Genomic DNA, 22208 nt, shown 5'->3' with positions numbered 1-22208 from the left:
TTTTTGATTGGCTGAAAAAATGTATTTGCAGCATGACGCGGGAAACACCTCTTTACGCTATGCTTTCGCATGTTGATATTGTGAAGTATTCCTTTCGCTTCACCGCTGTTCAAAAACAGTGACACAGCCAAACTATGGCTCAGAGCTGCTTTAGCTCAATCAGAGTTTTGAATAGCCTTGTTTAGTCTCCCATAAGGTTGACCAGATGTCTCGTCTTTTCCAGCAAAGTCCCTTTTTCCCTGAACAGTTCCTTATTTCGGCTGTAGGCTAACCAAGCGCATTGTAGAACAAAAAAATTAAATTCAAACAGTATCCATTATTAGCTTGAAGAGAAGCCAGAATATGAGGGATTATACCATAGACTGTAAAATATATGGACATAGTTTCCATGATGTCACCCATAGGTTTCTGAAGAGCGCAAATGAAGTTACAAGTAGGCGCGGCCAACCGTCGCCATTTTGTTCGCATGTCATTGCACCCACGGCGGGATACCAAACAAGGGCAAAGAGGCGGAGAGTGAGCGGAGCTACAGACACCTGCTGGAATTTTGCATGGACCTGGCAGACGGACTTTACTTTGGGAGAAACGCTTAATACTTTATTACCTGCGACTCGTTTGTGTTCTGACCACATGATTACACACCTTCCCTACACTGATTACTTATAAGTAGGCCCACACAGAATCTGCGTGCGCAGAAATCCGCAGATATTTAGCCCACCATTGAGTCTATTTATTGATTTACTTGTGTAAATGTGTGTAAATTTAAATTTATTCAGCTTTTAAATTAATTTCAGTGATATTATTGACTAATATGAAAATGTTCATCTGATTTATTTACAATACAGTTTGTAAAGTAATATTTTCTGTCTTTTAGTAGATATGTACAGTGCTCAGAATTATATTGAAGTCAGAATTATTAGCCCCCCCTTAGATTTCTTTTTTCTTTTTTAAATATTTCCCAAATTATGTTTAACAGAGCAAAGAAATTTTCACAGTATATCTGATAATATTATAATTATTTATTTGTTTAATAATAATAATAATAATAATGATAATAATAATAATGCTAATAATAATAATAATAATAATTTGTTTTATTTTGGCTAGAATAAAAAGTTTTTAATTTTTTAAAAGCCATTGTAAGGTGAAAATTATTAGCCCCTTTAAAGAATTTTTTTTTTCGATAATCTACAGAACAAACCATCATTAAACATTAACTTGCCTAATTACCCTAACCTGCCTAGTTAACCTAATTAACCTAGAAGCCTTTAAATGTCACTTTAAGCTGTATAGAAGTCTCTTGAAAAAAATATCTAGTCAAATATTATTTACTGTCATCATGGCAAAGATAAAATAAATCAGTTATTAGAAATTAGTTATTAAAACTATTATGTTTAGAAATGTATTGAATAAATCTTCTCTCCGTTAAACAGAAATTGGGGGGAAAAATGGGGGACTAATAAATCAGGGGGGCTAATAATTCTGACTTTAACTGTATAAGTACACCCCCACAAATCTCTCATTTAAATTAATATTTTCTATAGGATGCTTCACAATATTATATTTGTGCATATATATTAGATTAGTCCAAACTCCAAATCTGGAGCTTATATAACAAAATAACTTAAAATAATGTTCAAAAACTAGTAACCCAAATGTATGTTAGGGAAAAATATTAAATAACATTTTCAAATGTAGCAAAAATCAAGAGAAAAAATATATATACAATTTTGTTGAAATCTTGTAGTTTGTGCAATATTTTGCATGAATTTAAATGTATTATCTTTCCATTTCTAAAGATGTTCTGTGACTAAAATATTATTTTAATAAATATATCTGTTTAATAAACCTGTTTTGTTCAAATGCACCAATATATATTACCCACATTCACTGAGAAATGGAAAAAAATATATTTATTTTCAAAATGAGATGTACTCATACATGCTGAGCACTGTATATTATACGAGAGACTTGCTTTGTTTACCACATAAGTGGATCTAATTGTATTTGGATTTAATTGTAAACATTAAATAAACGTTAAAAAGATCTTATTTTTTATTTCATATATTTTTTTCATATATTTTTATTTCATAAATTTAGTTTTTAGTTACAATACTTCCAAAATAATGCCACATTCAGTAAATCCGCAGATTTTTTTACAAAATTCTGCACAGAAATAGCTGAAAATTCCTCAGATGCACAGATTCTGTCTGGCTCTAATAATCAGGTGGCAAATTCTGGCCTGGCATACCTAGTACAGCGTTTTTGGCTGTTTAAGCAGATGTGGGTATGTGGATGTTTTTTTTTCAAAACATTTCATTTATTTTATTATTTAAAACAAAAGAAAAAAAAAAGTTTCAGTTTATGGCTAAATAACTGTAATGTAAACGTATTGTAGCTAAAAAATTTGGTTATTTCAACCCAAATTTGGCTAAAATATGGATTAACACAACCAATCAATTAAAAAAATGAACCCAGCAGATAGGTTTGTCCATATTAGAACCAAATTTGTGTTGTAACAATGCAGCAGTTTATTTTTGGGTTTATTTTTAGAATGTAACCTAACAATTTAATGGCATAAAAAGTGCTAAAAAAGCCCTGTTGTCATGTGGGTCAGTTGGTTTGTTGACCTCAATTTGTTTTAATATCACTATAGTTTTGTGTTCCACTCTAAGCCTGTTCCAGAGGAGTTGCAGAACGGAGAGGGCTTTGGTTATATCATTGCTTTCCGGCCAGTGGGAATGGTGACTTGGACCCGTGTGGTGATTTCAGCACCCAGCCTCACCCGCTATGTTTTCCGCAATGACACCATCCCACCGTTCTCACCATTCAACGTCAAAGTGGGAGCCTTCAACAACCGCGGGGAAGGACCTTTCAGCACTATTGCAACTGTGTTCTCCGCAGAGGAAGGTACAGTAGTGATTTCAAATGTTTTCCTTATTTAAATAAAGGTAATTATTTAAACAGATTTTTAGCCCATATTTGGGTCAGACGGAAAGATGAAAGGGGGTTTCAAACATCAATGAATAAAGTAGTAATAGATTTTCTACTTTATGAATTTATTTTATACATTATTGCTTAATTTAATTAATTTGTTTTGTTGAGAGTAAAACAATTAGCTGTTACACAGTTTTTTATTATTTAAAATTATCAAAAATCTTGTCAGACTTATTTAGTACACAAATTAAAGTAACACCTCACAACCCCAAAATATTAATGAACTCGCATTTTTTAAATTTTATACATTGCCACTATTCTTCGAACTACATTTTTTGACCAATTTGCTGATTATTTTTATTATACATAGTTTTAAATAAAAAAATTATCATGGGTAATTTCACCCCTGTTAATTTTTAACCCTTTTATTATTATAGTTATTATTATTATAATTATTATTATAGAAGGGGTGTTGTAAGTGATTTTAGTTGCTATGTGGTTGATATGGTATTACTATGCGAATGTAATATTTATCAGTACTATTAATATTTTAATTTCAGATATACTTCAAGTCAAATAAGAAAATTATCTTGCTATTTTTATACATTTAGCATTTTATATGATTAAAAAATTTTAAATTACACTATGTGGGTCAAAAGTTTCCAAGAAAAAACCTTGCTACTGTACATTAGAATGGCAATGATACAGTACATTAGAACATGTCCTGTATGATTTATTTAGCAAAAAAAAAAGAATGACTGTCATGCATTTTTAATTTGACTTCTTTATGGTTAGTCACTATGCTTTAAACTATTTCACCCATTTTCCATAAATATGTTTGATTAGTTTAAAAAATAATACAGTTTAGTATGATCATTTATTCATTTCTATATTTAAAAAATGTATATGCTAAATGATGGTGGAAAATAATTCTGACATTTCATTTCACCAAAGTATTTCGAAACACTAAAGTAGACTATTTTGCGAGCATTTAATATCATTTGTATGTAAATAAAATTGGACGCCACGGTGGCTCAGTAGTTAGCACTGTAGCTTCACAGCAAGAAGGTCGCTGTTTCGAGTCCTAGCTGGGCAAGTTGGCATTTCTGTATGGAGTTTGCATGTTCTCCTTGTGTGTGTATGAATGCGAGAGTGTATGGATGTTTCCCAGTACTGGTTTGCTGCTGGAAGGCATTCCACTGCGTAAAACATATGCCGGAATAGCTGGTGGTTCATTTTGCTGTGCGACCTCTGATAAATAAGGGACTAAGCTGAAGGAAAATGAATGAATGAATGTAAATAAAATCACTTTTGTATATCTGATCTGATCAGACATTTTATCCTTGACCAATGCGATTGCTAATTGTATCTGCTACTCTGTGATTTCCAACAAAAAAAGGAAAATATTTACAATAAACAGTTTGTATGATCATCTATTCTTTTATATATTGAAAAAAATGTATATGCTGAATGATGGTGGAAGATAATTTTGATGTTTTATTTTCCCCAAAGTATTTTGAAACACTAAAGTAGACACTTTGCAAGAATTTTTCATTCTTTGTATGTACGTTAATTCACTTCGGTGAATCTGATCTGATCAGACTCAAACATGCCATCTTTATGATTGTTAATTTCATCCACAACACTGTGATTTCCGACAACAAAAAGCAAACATTTACAATAGAAAACAATACAAAAGCCATAGCTAATCCTACATGTAAGCCTAATAGTCTGCTTACTGACCTAATCAGTCATACATACTAATGCAGGTCAGTCAGCGGTGCACAGCCCATGGAGTTAAACTCTCAGACTCAGCAGCAGTCCCTTCACGTCCTCAAACACTCTCGGTTCCCTCCCTTCACACATACAGGTGTGACCTTGAATGAGAATAATGGAATAAGTTGATTGAGACAGCTTCGGCCCCTCCTACCTCGTTCAAGCTGCCAATGACAACCTTATATTAGTTATTGCGGCTATAAGTTACAACAAATCCCGCTCGACACTTACAGGCCTATTCGCATGCTGGAGTGTTAATTGAATTTGCCCAGCAGATTGTCTCCTTCTCTGTCAGTCACAGTTCCCATTGAAATGAAGTAGGGCTTTCTTTCTTAGGTGAGACCCGGGCTTCGTTTTCCGGCTTAATCCAATTTTACTTCATCGGCTGTGTAAAGCGCTTTTTGAATAAGAGCCTCAGCGTTTCTCTTTTCCTCCACAGTGCCGAGCATAGCACCGGAGAAAGTGTCAGCAAAAAGCCTGTCGGCCGCAGACATTGAGGTTACCTGGGAGCCCATCGCATCCATTACTGAAAGAGTCCTCGGATATGAGGTTTGATTCATATATTGACTTCTTGTTCATCACCATTAATGTCACGTTTTCTCTTTGGTAATACAGATTTTGAGCAATTATTAAAAGTACTTCTGATCTCTCCCATGTCTCCTCAAACATGGAGAACGGCAGTGTTTAGATAGAGTCGCTGCATTGTTAAATGTCTGGATGAAAGCTCTCTACTGTAGTTTCGAGATTGCAAGCGAGGTCCAACAGTCAACTAATGCAAACGAATTAGTCTGTTTTACATTTTTCTAGTTTAATTCTTTAAGTTTTTGTTTGCATAACAATTAGAACAATTTAAAGTCCACTAGAAGCTGAGGTATTAAAAAATAGTAGGGGAAATGTAGCTGATACGGTTATCTATGTTGTAAAAATACTGGACTACTCCGCTTTTTTAGGTGTAGAAATGCACAATTGTGGATAAACTGAGGAACACTTTTTGTTGTTTTATTTTTTTTATTATTCTGTTTGTTTGTTTGTTTGTTTGTTTGTTTGTTTGTTTGTTTGTTTGTTTGTTTAAAAGAGATCACGATTCTCCCACAATTCTGAATAGACAACAAAATTAAATACAAAAAAGTAATTTACGTCGTGGGCAAGTTCGGGGAGAGAGGGGACAAAAGTAACATTGTTCATAGAATCCTCATTTTAAAACATAATGTTTTTAGCAGAAATATGTTTTTGCTGTTGTTACTAACTCACAGGAGTGCTTCATCAAAGTCAGGTGTTATTTTGTAACAATGTAAAACAAGTTTAACATAATTTTACTTTAAACAAAAGTTTCACATTGTTACTTTTGACCGCAACAGCAGGGACGATAATATTTGCTAGATTTACTGGCTTAATCTTGTTTATTTTAAATATATCTGACTATGACCTTGTTAATGTTAACTGCAAACATATTAGGTCCTTCATTTTTGCCAAAAAGCTAAAGTGCATTTTCTTTTTTTTATTTCAGCTCCATCAAAAGCAATCCAACAAAGCAAAGTTTTTAATTTTTCAAAGTTTTTTGAGTATTTTTTTATTATTATTGGCAATATGCATACATTTTTTAAAAACATCTAAATCCAAATACTGCAAACTCTAATGTAGAAGTGAAAAATAAGGTTTGTCTATTAGCAATGGGACTGATAAATTTGTCCCCACAAGAACTCTTGCCATTTAAACCTGATTTACTGTCAAACTGAAAATCTCAGTCATTTCAAACTCAAGAATGTGTTATTGCAGTAAATAACCTGTAGACTGATCATTAGTGCGACACATGAAAAGAGAAACTCAGCTTGTAATGAGAAAAAAAGCTAACCGCGGGACACGGTCCCGAAATCAGCTGAAATTTGGCAGCTCCACCAAGGGTTGCATGCTGAATGTGCTATTATAGCCTGGAAAGTAAATGTTGTGGCTTTGATGCAATGGGCTTTGGGGAAAAAAAATTAATAAATCCGCTTTGTTACTATAGTCCCACGTTACTTTTTCGTTTACTACTAGACACGCTTAATATGCTGCAGTCTATCATTTTAAATATTTTAATATTGTCCAAATATTATTTGAACAAATCTCAATTTTATTAAATGAATCAATAACGGGCGACACGGCAGCTCAGTGGTTAGCATTGTCGCCTCACAGCAAGAAGGTCGATGGTTCGAGTCCCGGCTGGGTCAGTTGGCATTTGTGTGTGGAGTTTGCATGTTCTCGCCGTGTTGGCGTGGGTTTCCTCTGGGTGCTCCGCTGTCCCCCACAGTCCAAAGACATGCGGTATAGGTGAACTGAATAAACTAAACTGGCTGTAGTGTACGTGTGAATGAGTGTGTATGGATGTTTTCCAGTACTGGGTTGCATCTGGAAGGGCATCCGCTGTGTAAAATATAAATTGGTGGTTCATTGCGCTGTGGCCACCCCTGATGAATAAAGGGAAGAAGCTAAAGGGAAATGAATGTATGAATGCATCAATCAACAACTCATTCAAAAATACAGGGCTGAACCCTCTGTAAGTGTCCTCAGATATAAGGTTTGATTCATATTGTCTTCCCGTTATTGGTCACGCTGAATGTCATGTTTTTCCTCTGATAATGCGATCCGGATCTGGAGCAATTATTAAAATTGCTTGTCACCTCTCCCATGCCACCTCAGACATGGAGAATGGCAGTGTTTAGATAGCGCGGATGCTTTGTTAAATGTCTGCCGCTCTCAGAAGCTGGATGAAAGCTCTCCACTGGCCTTTCAAGAATGCAAAAAGAGTCGCGCTTTCTCACAAGCCACTCTCTCCATCTCTGTCACCCCTGCCCTGCGGCACAAAACCGCCACGTTGCCATGGCAGCGCCCATATTGTCTGGAAAGAATAGAACTATCATGTCACCGGATTCTAGATGAGGGGAAACTTTTTAGGTTTTATTTTTGTCTCGTCTTTGGTTAGTGAGGATCGAATCAAAGCGGCATGGATCAAGGAACCGCGCTGTATGCTGCATATATCATTTATTTGTGCTGCTTTGAAGCCCCTACAATATTTGAAATGGAAAATTTCAGTTTTAAAAAAAAAAACATCACTGTGTTTCCTCTTGAAAAAAACCAGACAGTGATGACCAAAAGAGTCCAGTAATGCAATATGTGTGCATTTTTCCTATTAGTTACCTATAAGTTATCACTAAACTGCTCAAGCATTTTGCCAGCACACTCACTGGAAACTGCTGTTTGTTTCTAATTCAAATATCAAGCAAAGCATAATATTTTGTTTTCAGAAATAATATGCCAGTATTAAGTGAGTTTTTCCTTAAAACAAGCTAAATAATCAGCCAATGGGGTAAGCAAAATAATCTTGTTTTTCCATTTGACATAAGATTATTTTGCTTACCCCAGTGGCTGATTATTTAGCTTGTTTTAGGAAAAAACTCACTTAATATTGGCAAAATGTTTTGTTTGTCTAGAAAATTCTTCCTGATATAAGTTTTAGATATTTGGACTAGAAACAAGACAAAGAAATCTTGCAGTGTAGTGTTAGTGAACATTACGAGACATTTTCCTTGCCTTGCATTCTGTGTTTGAACCTTGCTTTGTTTTGTTTGTTTACGTTGTCTGTTGCCTGCCTGTTTTAATCATTCAACTATGACTCTGGATTGCCTGTATTCATCTGTTTGCCCGTGTTGACCATTGCTTGCCTGACCATCTCTGTTTAATAAACCTGCATTTGGTTCCGTAGCCCTCTTGTCAGCATCCGCTTCACATTACAGTTCATCAACAACAAGATGATTTTCTGAGATTACTTTCAATTTAGCACAGATTAAGTCTTCTCCTTTCCTAAACCACAAACATTTTATTTTTAAAATATGATAAAATATACACATTACTTTTCAAAAGTTCAGTGACTAAGATTTCTGAAGAGTCTTGACAATGAAAACAAAGTAATGATGCTGAAAATGTTATCACGTTCTGAGAAAAGAAGCAGAGAAAAACACTTCCAGAGAGCAAAAAGTAGAAAAGAAATAAATCAGCAATTTGCCTCCCTTAGATGGATCTCATTATGGTCTCATCTTTAAATTGGCTTAAATCTTCCCGTACTTAATGCCTCAATATTGATATAACATATAACCTGAGGTTAATAATTGATTATTTCATTTCCGCTGTATAATTGTTTCTCACCTAGCACACAGCTAAAAGTTAATTGAAATTTCATATCCTCAAGAGAATCATTTTCACAAGAATATCATATCTCCAGACAGCCAGAGATATCATGCTTTTAAGTTCCGTTAAATGAAGGTCAAGAAATATGTGTATCAATTTCCTAAATGTATTTATTTTATTTTATTGATTCTAGATTTATTCTTGTGTTATTCTCAACTGAATATTCTCAAGACATGTTGGCAGTCTCATTAGAAATATCATGCCATATATATTTTTTGAATAAATATACCCATTCACAAACCCTATACCCCTTACCAAGAATAAAACAAAACATGACTTGCATTACTTAATATGGTCAACAAAATCATTAAAAGGCTGCCATATCTTATAAAATAGTTTACCCGGTTCTCTTAAAGATTATCTAAATATTTCCAATGTAAAGACATCATCTCTCTGGTGCATTGTATAAAAAAGGGTGGAAGGGGATCTTTCCAGTTGAGCTGAATTGCTCTGCATGCTAATAAAGAAGAGAAGGCAAGAATCTTACACTTTGACGTAGATAAACATGAGTTTTCTGGGGCGACTGCAAATAATGGCTGAAGTAGTTCCAGCTCTAATCTATATTGAAGCACAACAGAAAGGGTATTGAATATTGATCTCCAAAAGGTTTCTATATTAGGGCAATCCAAACTGTGTGCATTAAAGTACCCTCAGCGGCCTGGCATCTATTACACAAAGAACTAACACAAGGAAATATTTGAGCTAATTTAGCTCAATTTAAGATATATGAGCTCTATGTACTATTTCAAACTGAAGAAGAGAATGTAGAGCACATATGGATGATGAGTGAACCTGACTGAGAATGCTATTCCACGGATCATCTGAGAGTGAACTGCCATATATATTCGGCAGATTTATTATCGTTTTATTTATTTATTTATTTATTTATTTATTTATTTATTTATTTATTTATGTTAGAATTTAGCTTTGTAGATTTTACTAAACATTGTAAAACCAATTAACATTTCCCACTAGCAATCCTTTTAGTTAAAAAAAACATGCCAAAAACCTATTTGTGTAGTAGCACGTCTTTTGACAAAAATTTGCATATTTAGGGTCACAGCGGGTTACAGGAGTGTGTAATTGTTCTGGCACAGAGCTGTTTACATCTAAATCACAGTCAAGGATATATAAAATGCCCTTGTTGTGTGTCCTGGTGAACAGGTGGTGTACTGGGAAGATGACACCAAGCCGGATACAGTGGGTAAAGTGCGGATCACTGGAAACTACACAGCAGTGAATGTCAGCGGCCTGCAGGGGAACACTCAATATTACCTAGCGGTGTGTGCATTCAATACTGCAGGAACCGGCCCACAGTCTGCACCAGTTAACATTACAACCAAAAAACCACGTAAGTAAGGCCCATTTTTTGCAATCAGGCATTTTTTGAAATACACAATCAACACAATTATGACTTAACTCAAAATTATGACTTACTAACTTGATATCACAACTAAGTCAAAGTTATATTGTGTTTTCTGGAAACAATAATGCATGCAAAATGATTAAATCGAATATTATATGATTATGTTAATGCAGGTTTAGCTATTAGATATTGCCTGCCATTTTGCTAAAAACTCAAGGCGGCTTCATAAAACCATGTTATAAATGCTTCCTACACCACAAAAATTTGTAATTAACAGATTACATATTTCATGATTTACAGGTTTTCTTCTGTTTATTTACAGTTGTGAATTGTATAATAGGATGTTGATCTATGTCCTGTTGACTTCTGATGAAAAATTCGTAGAAGTAAAAAGTACTAGCAGTTTATTACCATGTTTTTGTATAATAATTTACTACACCAAAGCAGACAATAGATCACATCAAATTATTAAGAAATGTCAGTAAGTCACATTTTCAAACTTTTCAACATCAAAAGTTGGAGGAAAGATCAAGGTCCCACGGTGCAATTAATAACAGCCAATTTTAATGTTATCACTCGATTGAATAGGCATTATCAGTGGTTATCAGCTGATAGATATGGGCCAGTAGGGGCCTTCTGCGCCTACTAGTAGGCTCAGAAGGCTGTTATCTATCCACATAGTTAATCAGCTATAAATCACATACGGCCAAGGCTGGAAGTTAACAAGAATTATTTATATTATTTGTTAAATTTCCCAGTAATTGCATTTTATTAATGTCTACCCCTACCCCAACCATAAACCCAACCGTCACAGTAATGTAAAAACAGATCTGGATCTGCAGTCTTCTCTATTAGTATAGCTGATTAGCCACGATAATTATTTATATTATTTATTAAATTTCCCAATAGTTGTATTTTATTAACATCTACCCCTACCACAACAGTAATGTAAAAACAGATCTGGATCTGGAGTCTTCACTATTAGTATGGCTGATTAACCATGTCGATGGATGATAACTAGTAGGCGCAGAAGGTGGCCCATATCTATCAGCTAATTACCACTGATAAATCCCATTCAATCAAGTGATAACATTCGAAGGAGGTGATTAAACAAGAATAAATAAATAATAATACAAATAAAAAAAAACATGAATCTCAAAATAGATTTTAGATAGTCTTTGATTCAAAGACTAACAAAGACTTGTTTCGCAACAATTACCAAATTGGGCCTTTTTGAATGAAGCTCTTAAATGAATTTTAGATACTTTGTAAAAAATAAAAAAAAACCATGATGTTATCGTAAGTGGCTAAGACATTTATTTGATGTGTGCTTTTGTAATTGGGTGATGCAAGGCTGTCAACAATGAACTGTGTATTAATCTTGGCTTTAATATAATTTCTCTGTAATCATTAGGTCGTTGATAGCATTTCAATGTTGATTTGCAGCTATGTTTCACTGTATCAGCTGACTAGTGCTGCAAACAAAATGATTGTTGCTGAAGCAGGAATAGACTCTAATTTCTTTAGGTATCGTTAAACCTTTAAACGCCTTCAAAGGCATTTTGCTTGAGGCATCTAGTTGTAGATTTGTGCGATGAGCTATGCCTGTGAAAAATTCAAAACTTTTGGACAGATCATTATGTGCACATAAACATTTCTTCTTGTGTTGATAGTAAAACTTTTCACAGAAACAGCTGAAGCTTTAAGGAGGTTTTTTTTTTTTTCAAAAATGAAAGAGCTTTCAACCGTCTATTTTTGTAGTTGTCAAAAAAAAGTCATGTTTATTTATACAGCATTTAAAAGCTGCAGACATTGACCTGGAAAAAAAGGCATGAACAGCTTTTAGAAAAGCTAAAGAGACATCAAGATGTGAAAGCAAAATAAAGAAATTTAACCAATTAACCAATTGAAGAGTTATGCAAAAGCCATCTGAATTTCTCTAACAAAATGAAAATTTTTCTCGTTGCTCCTGTTCGTGTTCAGTTATTTTATTTAAAAGGCAATAAAAAACAATCCATTCATTGTCATAACAGTGAAATAAGTAAACCTACACACAGGAGCAATAGAAAAATGCTCATTTTAGAAGAAAGTTTTGCATGATATTAGAAGGCTTTTGCATCTGAACTCTTCGGTTGTTCTTTACTGAGAATAGCAATGTTTATATACACAAAAGCGAGTATCTCATTATTCTAAATAAAACAAAATAGCATGTAGTTTACTAGAAGTATAAGAAAATGTTCATTGTTGCAGTCTTTTAAAAAAATAAATATTGTAAATAATTCAAATTCATTTGTTTTAAAATCTCTTAAATTAATGATTCAAATGATTCAAAGACTAACAAAGACTTGTTTCGCAACAATTACCAAATTGGGCCTTTTTGAATGAAGCTCTTAAATGAATATTTCAGTGACTCATTCAAACTTGTTTCATTACTGAATGAATCAACTTACTGAATCAATTTTTTTATTGATATTTAAAATTATGTTCACAGTGACTTGTTCAATTACAGGACGAACAAGAACTATGAACTATTTAATAAATGATTCAATGATGGGACCATAAAAGCTTGTTTTATCAATTTGCATTACATTTTTTTCTCTTGAATGAATAAATGAATTAATAATTTAATGACACACTCAAAACAAACACAAACCTGCTACATGAATCAGCTTAATGAACAAATCACATGAATTATCAATTAAAAACACTAAAATTGATTTATTAGTGAATGAATCAGCATCTTAAAAAACTTTGAATGAATGGTTCAGTGACTCATGAATAAAAACATAACACATTTAATTACTGGGTGAATCAGAATATTGGATGAACCTCTTCAATAAATGATTCAATGACTCCATTTATAAAATTCAAATTGAACAAATGTCTTGATTAAATTGTTCATAGACTCATTCATAAAGACCTGCTTTATAACTTGATCAGTATTTTTGAACCAATCTCTTAATAAACGATTCAATGACTCAGTTGTAAAGACTTTTCTTGCTTCATTAATGGATCAATCTGTGTCTATGAACAAATCTCTGCATGATCAGTCAGTGACCAACATTTAAAGATTTCGCTTGTTTCACTGCCAGATAAATCAGCCATTTTCATCAAAAACAAAAGTGAATGAATGGATGAAAAATACACTTTTTACATGAACTTGTTGTCTACTTGTATAACCATGTAATTGATACAATCCTCAGTTGATAAATACAATGAATGTCAGTGAGTATGTTTACATGGACACCAATAATCCAATATTAATACGATTAAGTCAATACTCTGATTAAGAGTATTAAGACATGTGGAGTATGCCTATTTTTGTCGCCTTATTGAAGTGCAGTACAGACATGTAAACACCTTAATTATGCCATTATGTTGAGTTTACACCATCAACCTCAAGTGATTTAGATGTTTAGTTAATAAAAAGACGTGAATAGACAGCCTATGGCACATTTCGTGCGAATGACACGATTCATGAGACTGAAGCAGCTCAAGTTGGAAAATGTGAACTTCAGCAGACATTCGCGCCGCGTTTACCAATCATGAGCTTGCTCTTGTAGGGAAGTGATTATGACGTAGTGCCTGTTGTTGGTGTCCCGGGGAAATCCTCTTACCGACATTGAGCCGAGCCCAGTTTGATGAACTGTTATCCAGTCTAAAGCACTGCTGAAAGCCTCCATCATCCAAGTATATTTTCTGGAGGAGGTTATGAACTTCTCATACTCATGAGTTTATGAGCTGGGTGCACCTCTGAAAGGATCTAGTGGACTCCGACATGGTGCCAAACAAAAATACGCTGTATTTCAGCATTGCTAAATCACATAAACACAGCTATTCTCTTAATAAAATCCTTTTTAGCCATTTAGCAATGACACTAGAGTCACCAGGCAGACAGAATCCCTGCCCATGAAGTGAATCTGAATCAAGTGAGTAAACTCAAAATGTTCTTGCGTCTATTTACGTGAAAATAGTGCAATTTATTCTGGTTTAGTCTGGTGTGAACACAGCATTACCATTGTGACGGATATTGGTGCATTTTGCAACAGGATAGTCTATACACACACATCTGTTTGACACTATTCTCAGCACCAACGGAGTATGTACTGTAAAGGACCACATGCACCACAGAATATGGAGGGGTTTTTTTTCTTCCATTCGGTGTGCGGTATCAAATTCCATCAAAACAACACTCTTTCACCCACCTTCATACACGCATCCAATATGTACCTCAGTTTGTCATGAGGGCATGCATGAAATGTTCCTGAATGAAAGTGAAACTGCCAAACTACAGTTAATGTCAAAAAAATGCTAATTAACCATTCGAAATTACATGAAACTCCAGAGGAAACATGGATAGCGTGGTGATGCAACAACATTAATCGATCTATGTGTTATAACATGTAAAACAAGATCATGAAAGGAACATTCAAAAGCAACTCATGTAAACACCTTAATTGTATTATTGTCTTAATCAGATAAGGAAAAATAATCTGATTACTGATGTCCATGAAAACATAGTCAGTGTCTATCTATAAACGATTTTATCCAATTGATAATTTGACTCCTTGTAATGCAGAAATGTAACAAATATGTGTTTAAAATTAGTAAAGGTGAAGGCTGTTTCATGACTATACTTGTCAGCGGCTCTGAGTAAAGTATAGATATGAATGATTACATTCTAGATGTATCCAAAATTATTCTTTTGGAGATTAAATGAATAGTTGTTTGACTCCATATTGCAGTATTTTAATAACCAGTTGCACAGCTCTTCAATTTACTTGTCTTCTTTTGAATTGAATATAATTGCGCAACATAAATACGTTCTTTCCTTATTTTGCTTTATATGCTCAGCACCTGGACAGCCTCCGCAGAATGTAGAGTGGAATCTGATTGGCTCTCAGCTCATCCTTCAGTGGGATCCTGTCATTGCTCTGGAAACGGAATCTGAGGTCACTGGATACATAGTGAGTGTTGCTATCTTTACAAATGGATTGAGATATTTTTCTAGTTTCGCTAGACATAAATTTGTTGTCCATTGAGCATCTCCATTCCAACATTGTCAGCCAAACAATGACACCAGAAACTACACTGCATTTTCGCATCTGATACTATTGATATATATAATCAGGGTTGTCGGGTTCAGTCATTTAACAACAAAGATATGGCAGTTACATGCCTGAAAACCCTTCATTTGTGTGTGTTTTTTTTTAGATAAGAGCACAGCATATTCTATTCCATGTCTCTCTCGCTCTCTCTTAATTATACATGCATGCAATTAACAGCTCTCACACTGCTAATTTCCACACAAGGGAAAACAATCATGAAGCTCGGGGGAAAAGCACTAGCCATTAGCATCAGTAAACATTATGTGGAATAACAGGGCATCACCTATGTTTAACTCCTTTCATGATCATATGCATATGTCCCTCTTGCATCATTAGTAGTACTTGCTATGTCAAACATCACTGCTGTTGATTATACTTAGAGACCACTTGTGTGAATGAACCTCCGAATATTAAATGGCTGCTGGTGTGAATGATGTCTCGAAGCATGAAGTAAATTTAAATAACTTTTTATTTTAGAGGGCACCTATGATGAAAATCATATTTTGGAAGCTGTTTGGACACAACTGTTTATAGGTATAGTGTGTTCACAGTCATATTGGAGTGATCGCAAGACAATAAATCTCTTTTTTTTTTTTTTATTGATGTTAAAATAGGATCCAATTGCCTGCAGGATTTGTGTGGTTTCCCCGCCCACCGAATTGATTGACAGCCGTGTATTAACATGTCTCCATAGTAACGCATATAATCATATCCACAAGACAGGACGTGTGCAAAGCAACTGGGATTTAAAGACCTGTTCAGCTCTCTGTGATCATCTGCCACTCAAGAATAAGTTTTAAAATTTTAAAACATTTTTTAAAACAGTGCATTTTTAATAAAGACGTGATTCGTTATGTAATTCATAACCACAGCCGCATAGTGTTAGTACAGTTATAAAAGAAGACGCTTCAATCCCGGTTCATGGACTTAAATCAGGTTTGTTTTGTTCCTGTACGGATGCCCATACAGCAGTGTATATTTACATGTATCCTGTCACATTTGCCTTGCAAAAACAGTGCAAAGCTAAATGTGCACGCACGTGCAAAGTTTATAACGACAATGTGTGTGAATCATCATTGCAGAAAGGCTTGAATTAACTCGATAGCAAATATATCAAATAACCATTGAAAAAGTTCTTACTGTAGCAAGGAAGATCTGCTTCATTTGTGTCTGTCACTATGCTGTTTATCTACGTGAAGGCACACACAGAGCGTAGCGTAGCATGAAAGGCACAGGCAACAAAAAATTGAAATCAAATATCCAATATACAGAAAGTTTTTAATAAATAATCTAATGGGTGTTTTGAACTGAAACTTTACAGACACATACTGGAGACACAAAATACTTATATTAAATATTGAAAAAGGGGTAAAATAGGTGCCCTTTAAGACAATTCAAAAGTTTGGTATCTTGTTATTTTGATTGTCTTTTAATACATTTTGTTGATTTGAAGTTACATTGGAGCTACATGCAAACTAATTCCTATTAGATTATTAGTAGACTTTAAAGGGTGTGTCCAGAATATGTCTGTAAAGTTTCAGCTCAAATTGCCTATCAGTTTATTTATTATACAATGCAGAAAATGCCCATTTTGGCCTCCACGTGTAGCTGTAGCCTTTGCCTTTAAATGCAAATGATTGATGTTGCTCCTTGTATATTGTACTGATGCTATGCGGCTGAGCTAATTTCAGTGGCTATGAATTACATAGCGATTTTACTGTCATTACTTTATTACAAACATGCATCATTTTAAAAATGTTTTCAACTTTTAAAACAAATTCTTGAGGGGCAGCTGATCACAGAGCGTTCTGAGATCTTTAAATCCCATTTTTTATTTTATTTTATTTTTTGCAAAGCCTGTTCTGTGAACATGTTTATACTCTTTACTGCGAAGAAATGTTAATACGCTTCTGTCAGTCAATTCGGTGGGCAGGGAAAACTGCACATCTTTATTATGTTGCGGGGGCTAAATAAAAAAAAAGAGTTTATATTATTCCAATATGACAGTGGACACCAGGGGCGTAGTGGAGATTTTAAAAGTGTAAGGGTGGGGGGGGCAGCCGTATGAAATCCAAAAGTTTACATCCTTAATCACTTGTTAGCTAAAGTGAGGGGGACGTTTCCCCTGTCCCCCCGGTTGCTACGCCCCTGGTGGACACACTATACCTAAATACAGTTCTATCCAAACAGCTTCCAAAAAGTTGATTTTGCATCATCACGTTTGAGGTTAGTGGAAGTGTACGTGCAAAGTGTTTTCATGAGAATGCATGATGGTGGTGCAGTGGCAGCAGTTACTAGTTATTAAGCAGACAGCATATAGTTGAAATTGTAACCTATAGTCAATAAAAAATGCAAAAGGCACCATCAAAATAAAGTAATATTTATATATATTTTTATATATAACGCAGCTGTCTGGAATACTTGATTCTGATTGGTCAGTCACAACATTCCATGGTTCCAAAGTTATATATATAGACATACACACACACACACACACACACACACACACACACACACACACACACACATACATACATATATAATACATACATACATATATACATACATACATATATCTACATACATATATATATATATAATATATATCTACATACATATATATATATATATCTACATACATACATATACATACATATATTATATATATATATATATATAGATATATATATATATGTATATATATATATATATATATATGTATATATATATATATATATATATATATATATATATATATATATACACATATATGTATATATATATATATATATATATATATATATATATATATATATACATATATATATATATATATACATATATGTATATATATATATGTATATATGTATATATGTATATATATATATATATATATATATATATATATATATATATATATATATATATATATGATTGTTTTGTATGTATGTATGTGTATGTATATATGTATGTATGTATATATATATTGCAATAAAGCAAGTTGAATCGCTGTGAATGAAGATCGGAAAAGTTTCCATGGTGACTGAAATAGCTTGAACGGTTGATCTTGACATTAATTATGGTTAAACTGAATGTTTGAGCTTGAACTTTATTGGAGCTGTCAGTTTGCTGCATTAATTAGTCTAATTGATTTAGAAAAAAATAATGAGCACTTTTGCGAGGCCAGTTTGTCAGTTACAATGGCTTAATAATGTCATGTCTTAGAATTATCTTCATTTGACTTACTTTTTCCACAAATACAAGTGACTAATTACAATTAAAAAAAGTACATCTATTTAATGTCATTTCCAAAGAATAGATTGACAAGCTCAGTTTTCATTACGCTGAATGATATCTTTGACATACCAGGGTTTTTGGTCTTTCTGCAGGTGCTGTACAGAAGACACCGGAATAACGACATGTACTCCATCATCACCAACAAAACCCTCGGCTGAACTGACCCTCAACCCCAACGACAACTACGTCATCCAGATCAAGAGCCTCAGTGAAGGGGGTCTGGGGGAAGGAAGCGAACCCATCCACATCCACCAGCTCAGTGAGTTCCCCTTTATTTCCTCTTCCGCCACCATTGATCAGCTCTTAATGGGGATTCAGGCGATTTGGACGGCTAAATATTTCGCTCCGTTCGCTTCAGTCTTTCAGAGTGTCACAGAATGCGACCTTTTAAGAAATGCACGCTGCTCTGCTATCCGTCTCTGTCCACCGCAGAGCAACAGCGGCATATAATGAAGGAGAATCACCAGTTCCTTCGGCAATAAAAACATGCTTGATTTCACTCTTCTTTTTTACAGAGCTTGCTTGTACAGATTAGAACATTAGCAAGTCATAGTCACAGGAGTGTCACATTTCTGTCAATGGGTTGTAAGTTGGTGACAAACAAATAATATCATCTTTTCTTGAGTGAAAACTATTTGATATGTGATATCCCGTACTGTCATTTGTACTGCCGTTTAATATAAAATCAGCCTAAGATGAAAATGAATTACTTATTTTTAAGTAACAAAACTAATAACAATAATATTAATTACAATATCAATAATACATGTAATAATTAATATAAAAACAATAACAATAATATTTATACTTTAAGATACTGTAGAAACCTTGCTATTTTAATGAGGTGTTATCACTCTTGTTTTAGAATTATTGATATATAATTGCAGTTTTGGCTCATCTTAAATTTTATTCACTTGCATTTTAAGCGCATGAAATAAAGAAAAAATGTTTTTTATGGCATATTTTAAGGTTTTCATTTTTGTATTTAGTGTTCTCTTATAATAGATTTTGTTTTTTAAAGTATTATAGATGTAATAGATAGATTAACAGACATTATATTATTATATTATATTATATTATATTATATTATATTATATTATTATTATATTATATCTATTATATTATATTATATTATATTAGTCACGATCAACCAGCGATCTAGCATTTGTACATTGCTGGTGGAGAACTACAAATCTGCCACTTTAAGGAACTACAGATCCTATTATGCACTTCACTCACCACCACCTGGCCCAGATTCCCTCGATTGTATTTGAGACCATGCTTTTGGATTTTGGATTGCCTGCCTGACATTTCTCCTAATAAACTGCATTTGGATCCGCACCCTGTTCTACCCCGAATCTTACAATATTATATTTTTGTGAATGTAGTGGTGGGCAAAACGAGGGCTTCATGAAACACTGAACAGTCAAAGCTTTGAAACCCATCTTTATGAAATTTTTATGTATTGCTCTGGAACAGCTTCAGCAAAGACACAGTTAATTGAGGTATTATACCCACGATGTAGAGTTGAGGTTTCCAGCGATTTGGTGAGAGTTACTGACTGTCATGAGAGATATTCGGGTTCGAATCCAGGGTTATCAGCTATAGATGTTAGTTTTTAAAAGCTCCGTTGTAACGTGTTTTGTTTTAATAACATTGGTCTGAGATCCGGATGAGCACTTTGTGATTAAATGTGTCTTGTTTTGGTCATAAAAAATTAACATTATTAACTAAACAAAGTCATAATTCAAAGTATTTGTACAAGTCGGGACTTCGAACTCGGGACTTTCGCCAGCACAGTTACTCTTGTGCACACCATGGTCCACTAGGCTACATGAGATAGAGTTTTTTTTCCGACTCTGTCAATTAAACGCAGATTCGCCAGCTCTCGAACGCTTCTGAAATGATTGATGCTTTCAATCGCTTCAGTCGCGTGACTAGTGTTCGAAACACTTTAGTCACATGACCTGGTTGTTTCGAATCACCTTAGTCATGTAAAATGGGTGTTTCGGATCATCACAAAAAAAGTGTTTCGAAACACTTGTGCTTTGGGATCTCGACACTGTGTCGAAATGTCAGTTTCATGTCAGCCATTCCTAATTATATTATATTATATTATATTATATTATATTATATTATATTATATTATATTATTTTTATTATATATTATATTTAATATATATATTTTTTTTGTCTGAAGAAAGTTTTATTTCTTTTAATTTGGCTGTAGTAAAAGCAGTTTCTATTTATTTATTTTTATCATTGTAAGGTCAATATTATTAGCACCCTTAAGATTTTTTTTTATTATTTGATTGGCTACAGAACAAACCATTGTTGTCCAATGACTTGCCTAATTAATCAATTACAGCTGTATTAGGTCTAATCAGGTTTTAGGTAACTGGTTTCGAGTTGTCAATGTGTTGTGATTCTCTGATATGGATTTTGTTGTCTACATTTTTTTTTTGTACGTATTTATTATTTATTACAAAACAAGCTAAACTACTGGAAATAAAAACTGGATAACATTTTTTCCTCTATTATTACTTTTTATTCCCTACTTTTTCTTCTTTAAATGTCTACTGTATAGAGAGCTTTACATACAGCTGTCTGAATGAGGAATGAGCTGTCTGCCATTTGAAAGTCAATGTTCTGGTTTTCTTTCCTTTGGGATGTTAAACAGTGCTTTCTAATGTATGTGAATGTGTTTGTCTCCAGGTATGGGTGCTCGTGGATCTCGATCAGGAAGGCTGTGTTCACTGTCTCTTTCTCCACTCCTCATCTGTGCTCTTTCCTCACTCAGTGCCTCCTGATGTTCACCAGAAGAAGAAAAAAACAACAACAAAAACCACTCCTGCTCTGCTCTCAAACAATGCTTATGCTTCCCATCTCAGTCTGAGCGGATGCAATTCTCCAGCTCTGGCAAACAGAGCTGCCGGATATTGAAATGTCAAGGGAATGTTGGAATCCGTCATTAGTAAACATGGTCGAGTCCCACAAGAGAGTGATTGAGGCTTTTGGGAAGATCTGGAGAAAGATCCTATTTGCATCATTAAATAAGATAAAGTAATTTAAAGGAAAACCACATTTTAAAAAATCTATATATAAACAGTAATGAATTCTGGGTATTTTCTAACCCTATTGACATTTCTCGCTACAGGATATCACTGTTATGCTTAAGAAAAAAATGAATAAATAAATGTGGTAAGAAAAATTAATTTCATATTATATTGTATTATATTATATTATATTATATTATATTATATTATATTATATTATATTATATTATATTATATTCTTACAAAAGTAAACCGATCTTGTTTTATTGGTGTTTACATTTTTTATACTTCTAAAAAAAGTGTTATTTAGTATCATTTATTAACTTTTTATTTAAAGTATTTTTATTTTTAGATTTTATGTTTTCCTTTTAATTTAATTTTAAGGTTTGGTCACTTTATTATATATCATTTATTTTCGTTATTGTTAACATTGTTTCATTTTAAACA

The 22208-nt window shown here is 33.6% G+C and overlaps 1 protein-coding gene across 1 annotated transcript in view; it reads left to right on the top strand.

Moving 5' to 3' along the window:
* cntn3b (contactin 3b) overlaps positions 1–21900 on the top strand; it is a 119718-nt gene extending 97818 nt beyond the window's left edge. Inside the window, 7 exon segments of the mRNA XM_056460389.1 lie at positions 2676–2910; positions 5153–5262; positions 10099–10285; positions 15155–15267; positions 18798–18854; positions 18856–18964; positions 21421–21900. Of these exon segments, the coding sequence (XP_056316364.1) occupies positions 2676–2910; positions 5153–5262; positions 10099–10285; positions 15155–15267; positions 18798–18854; positions 18856–18964; positions 21421–21515 (906 nt within the window). The 3' untranslated portion in view covers positions 21516–21900.
* The last annotated feature ends 308 nt before the right edge of the window (positions 21901–22208 follow it).

Source organism: Danio aesculapii, chromosome 6, assembly GCF_903798145.1.
Source record: "Danio aesculapii chromosome 6, fDanAes4.1, whole genome shotgun sequence".
Classification (NCBI taxonomy): Eukaryota; Metazoa; Chordata; class Actinopteri; order Cypriniformes; family Danionidae; genus Danio; species Danio aesculapii.
Note: the sequence above shows the minus strand (reverse complement) of the source record. Positions and strands in the feature narration are given on the sequence as shown.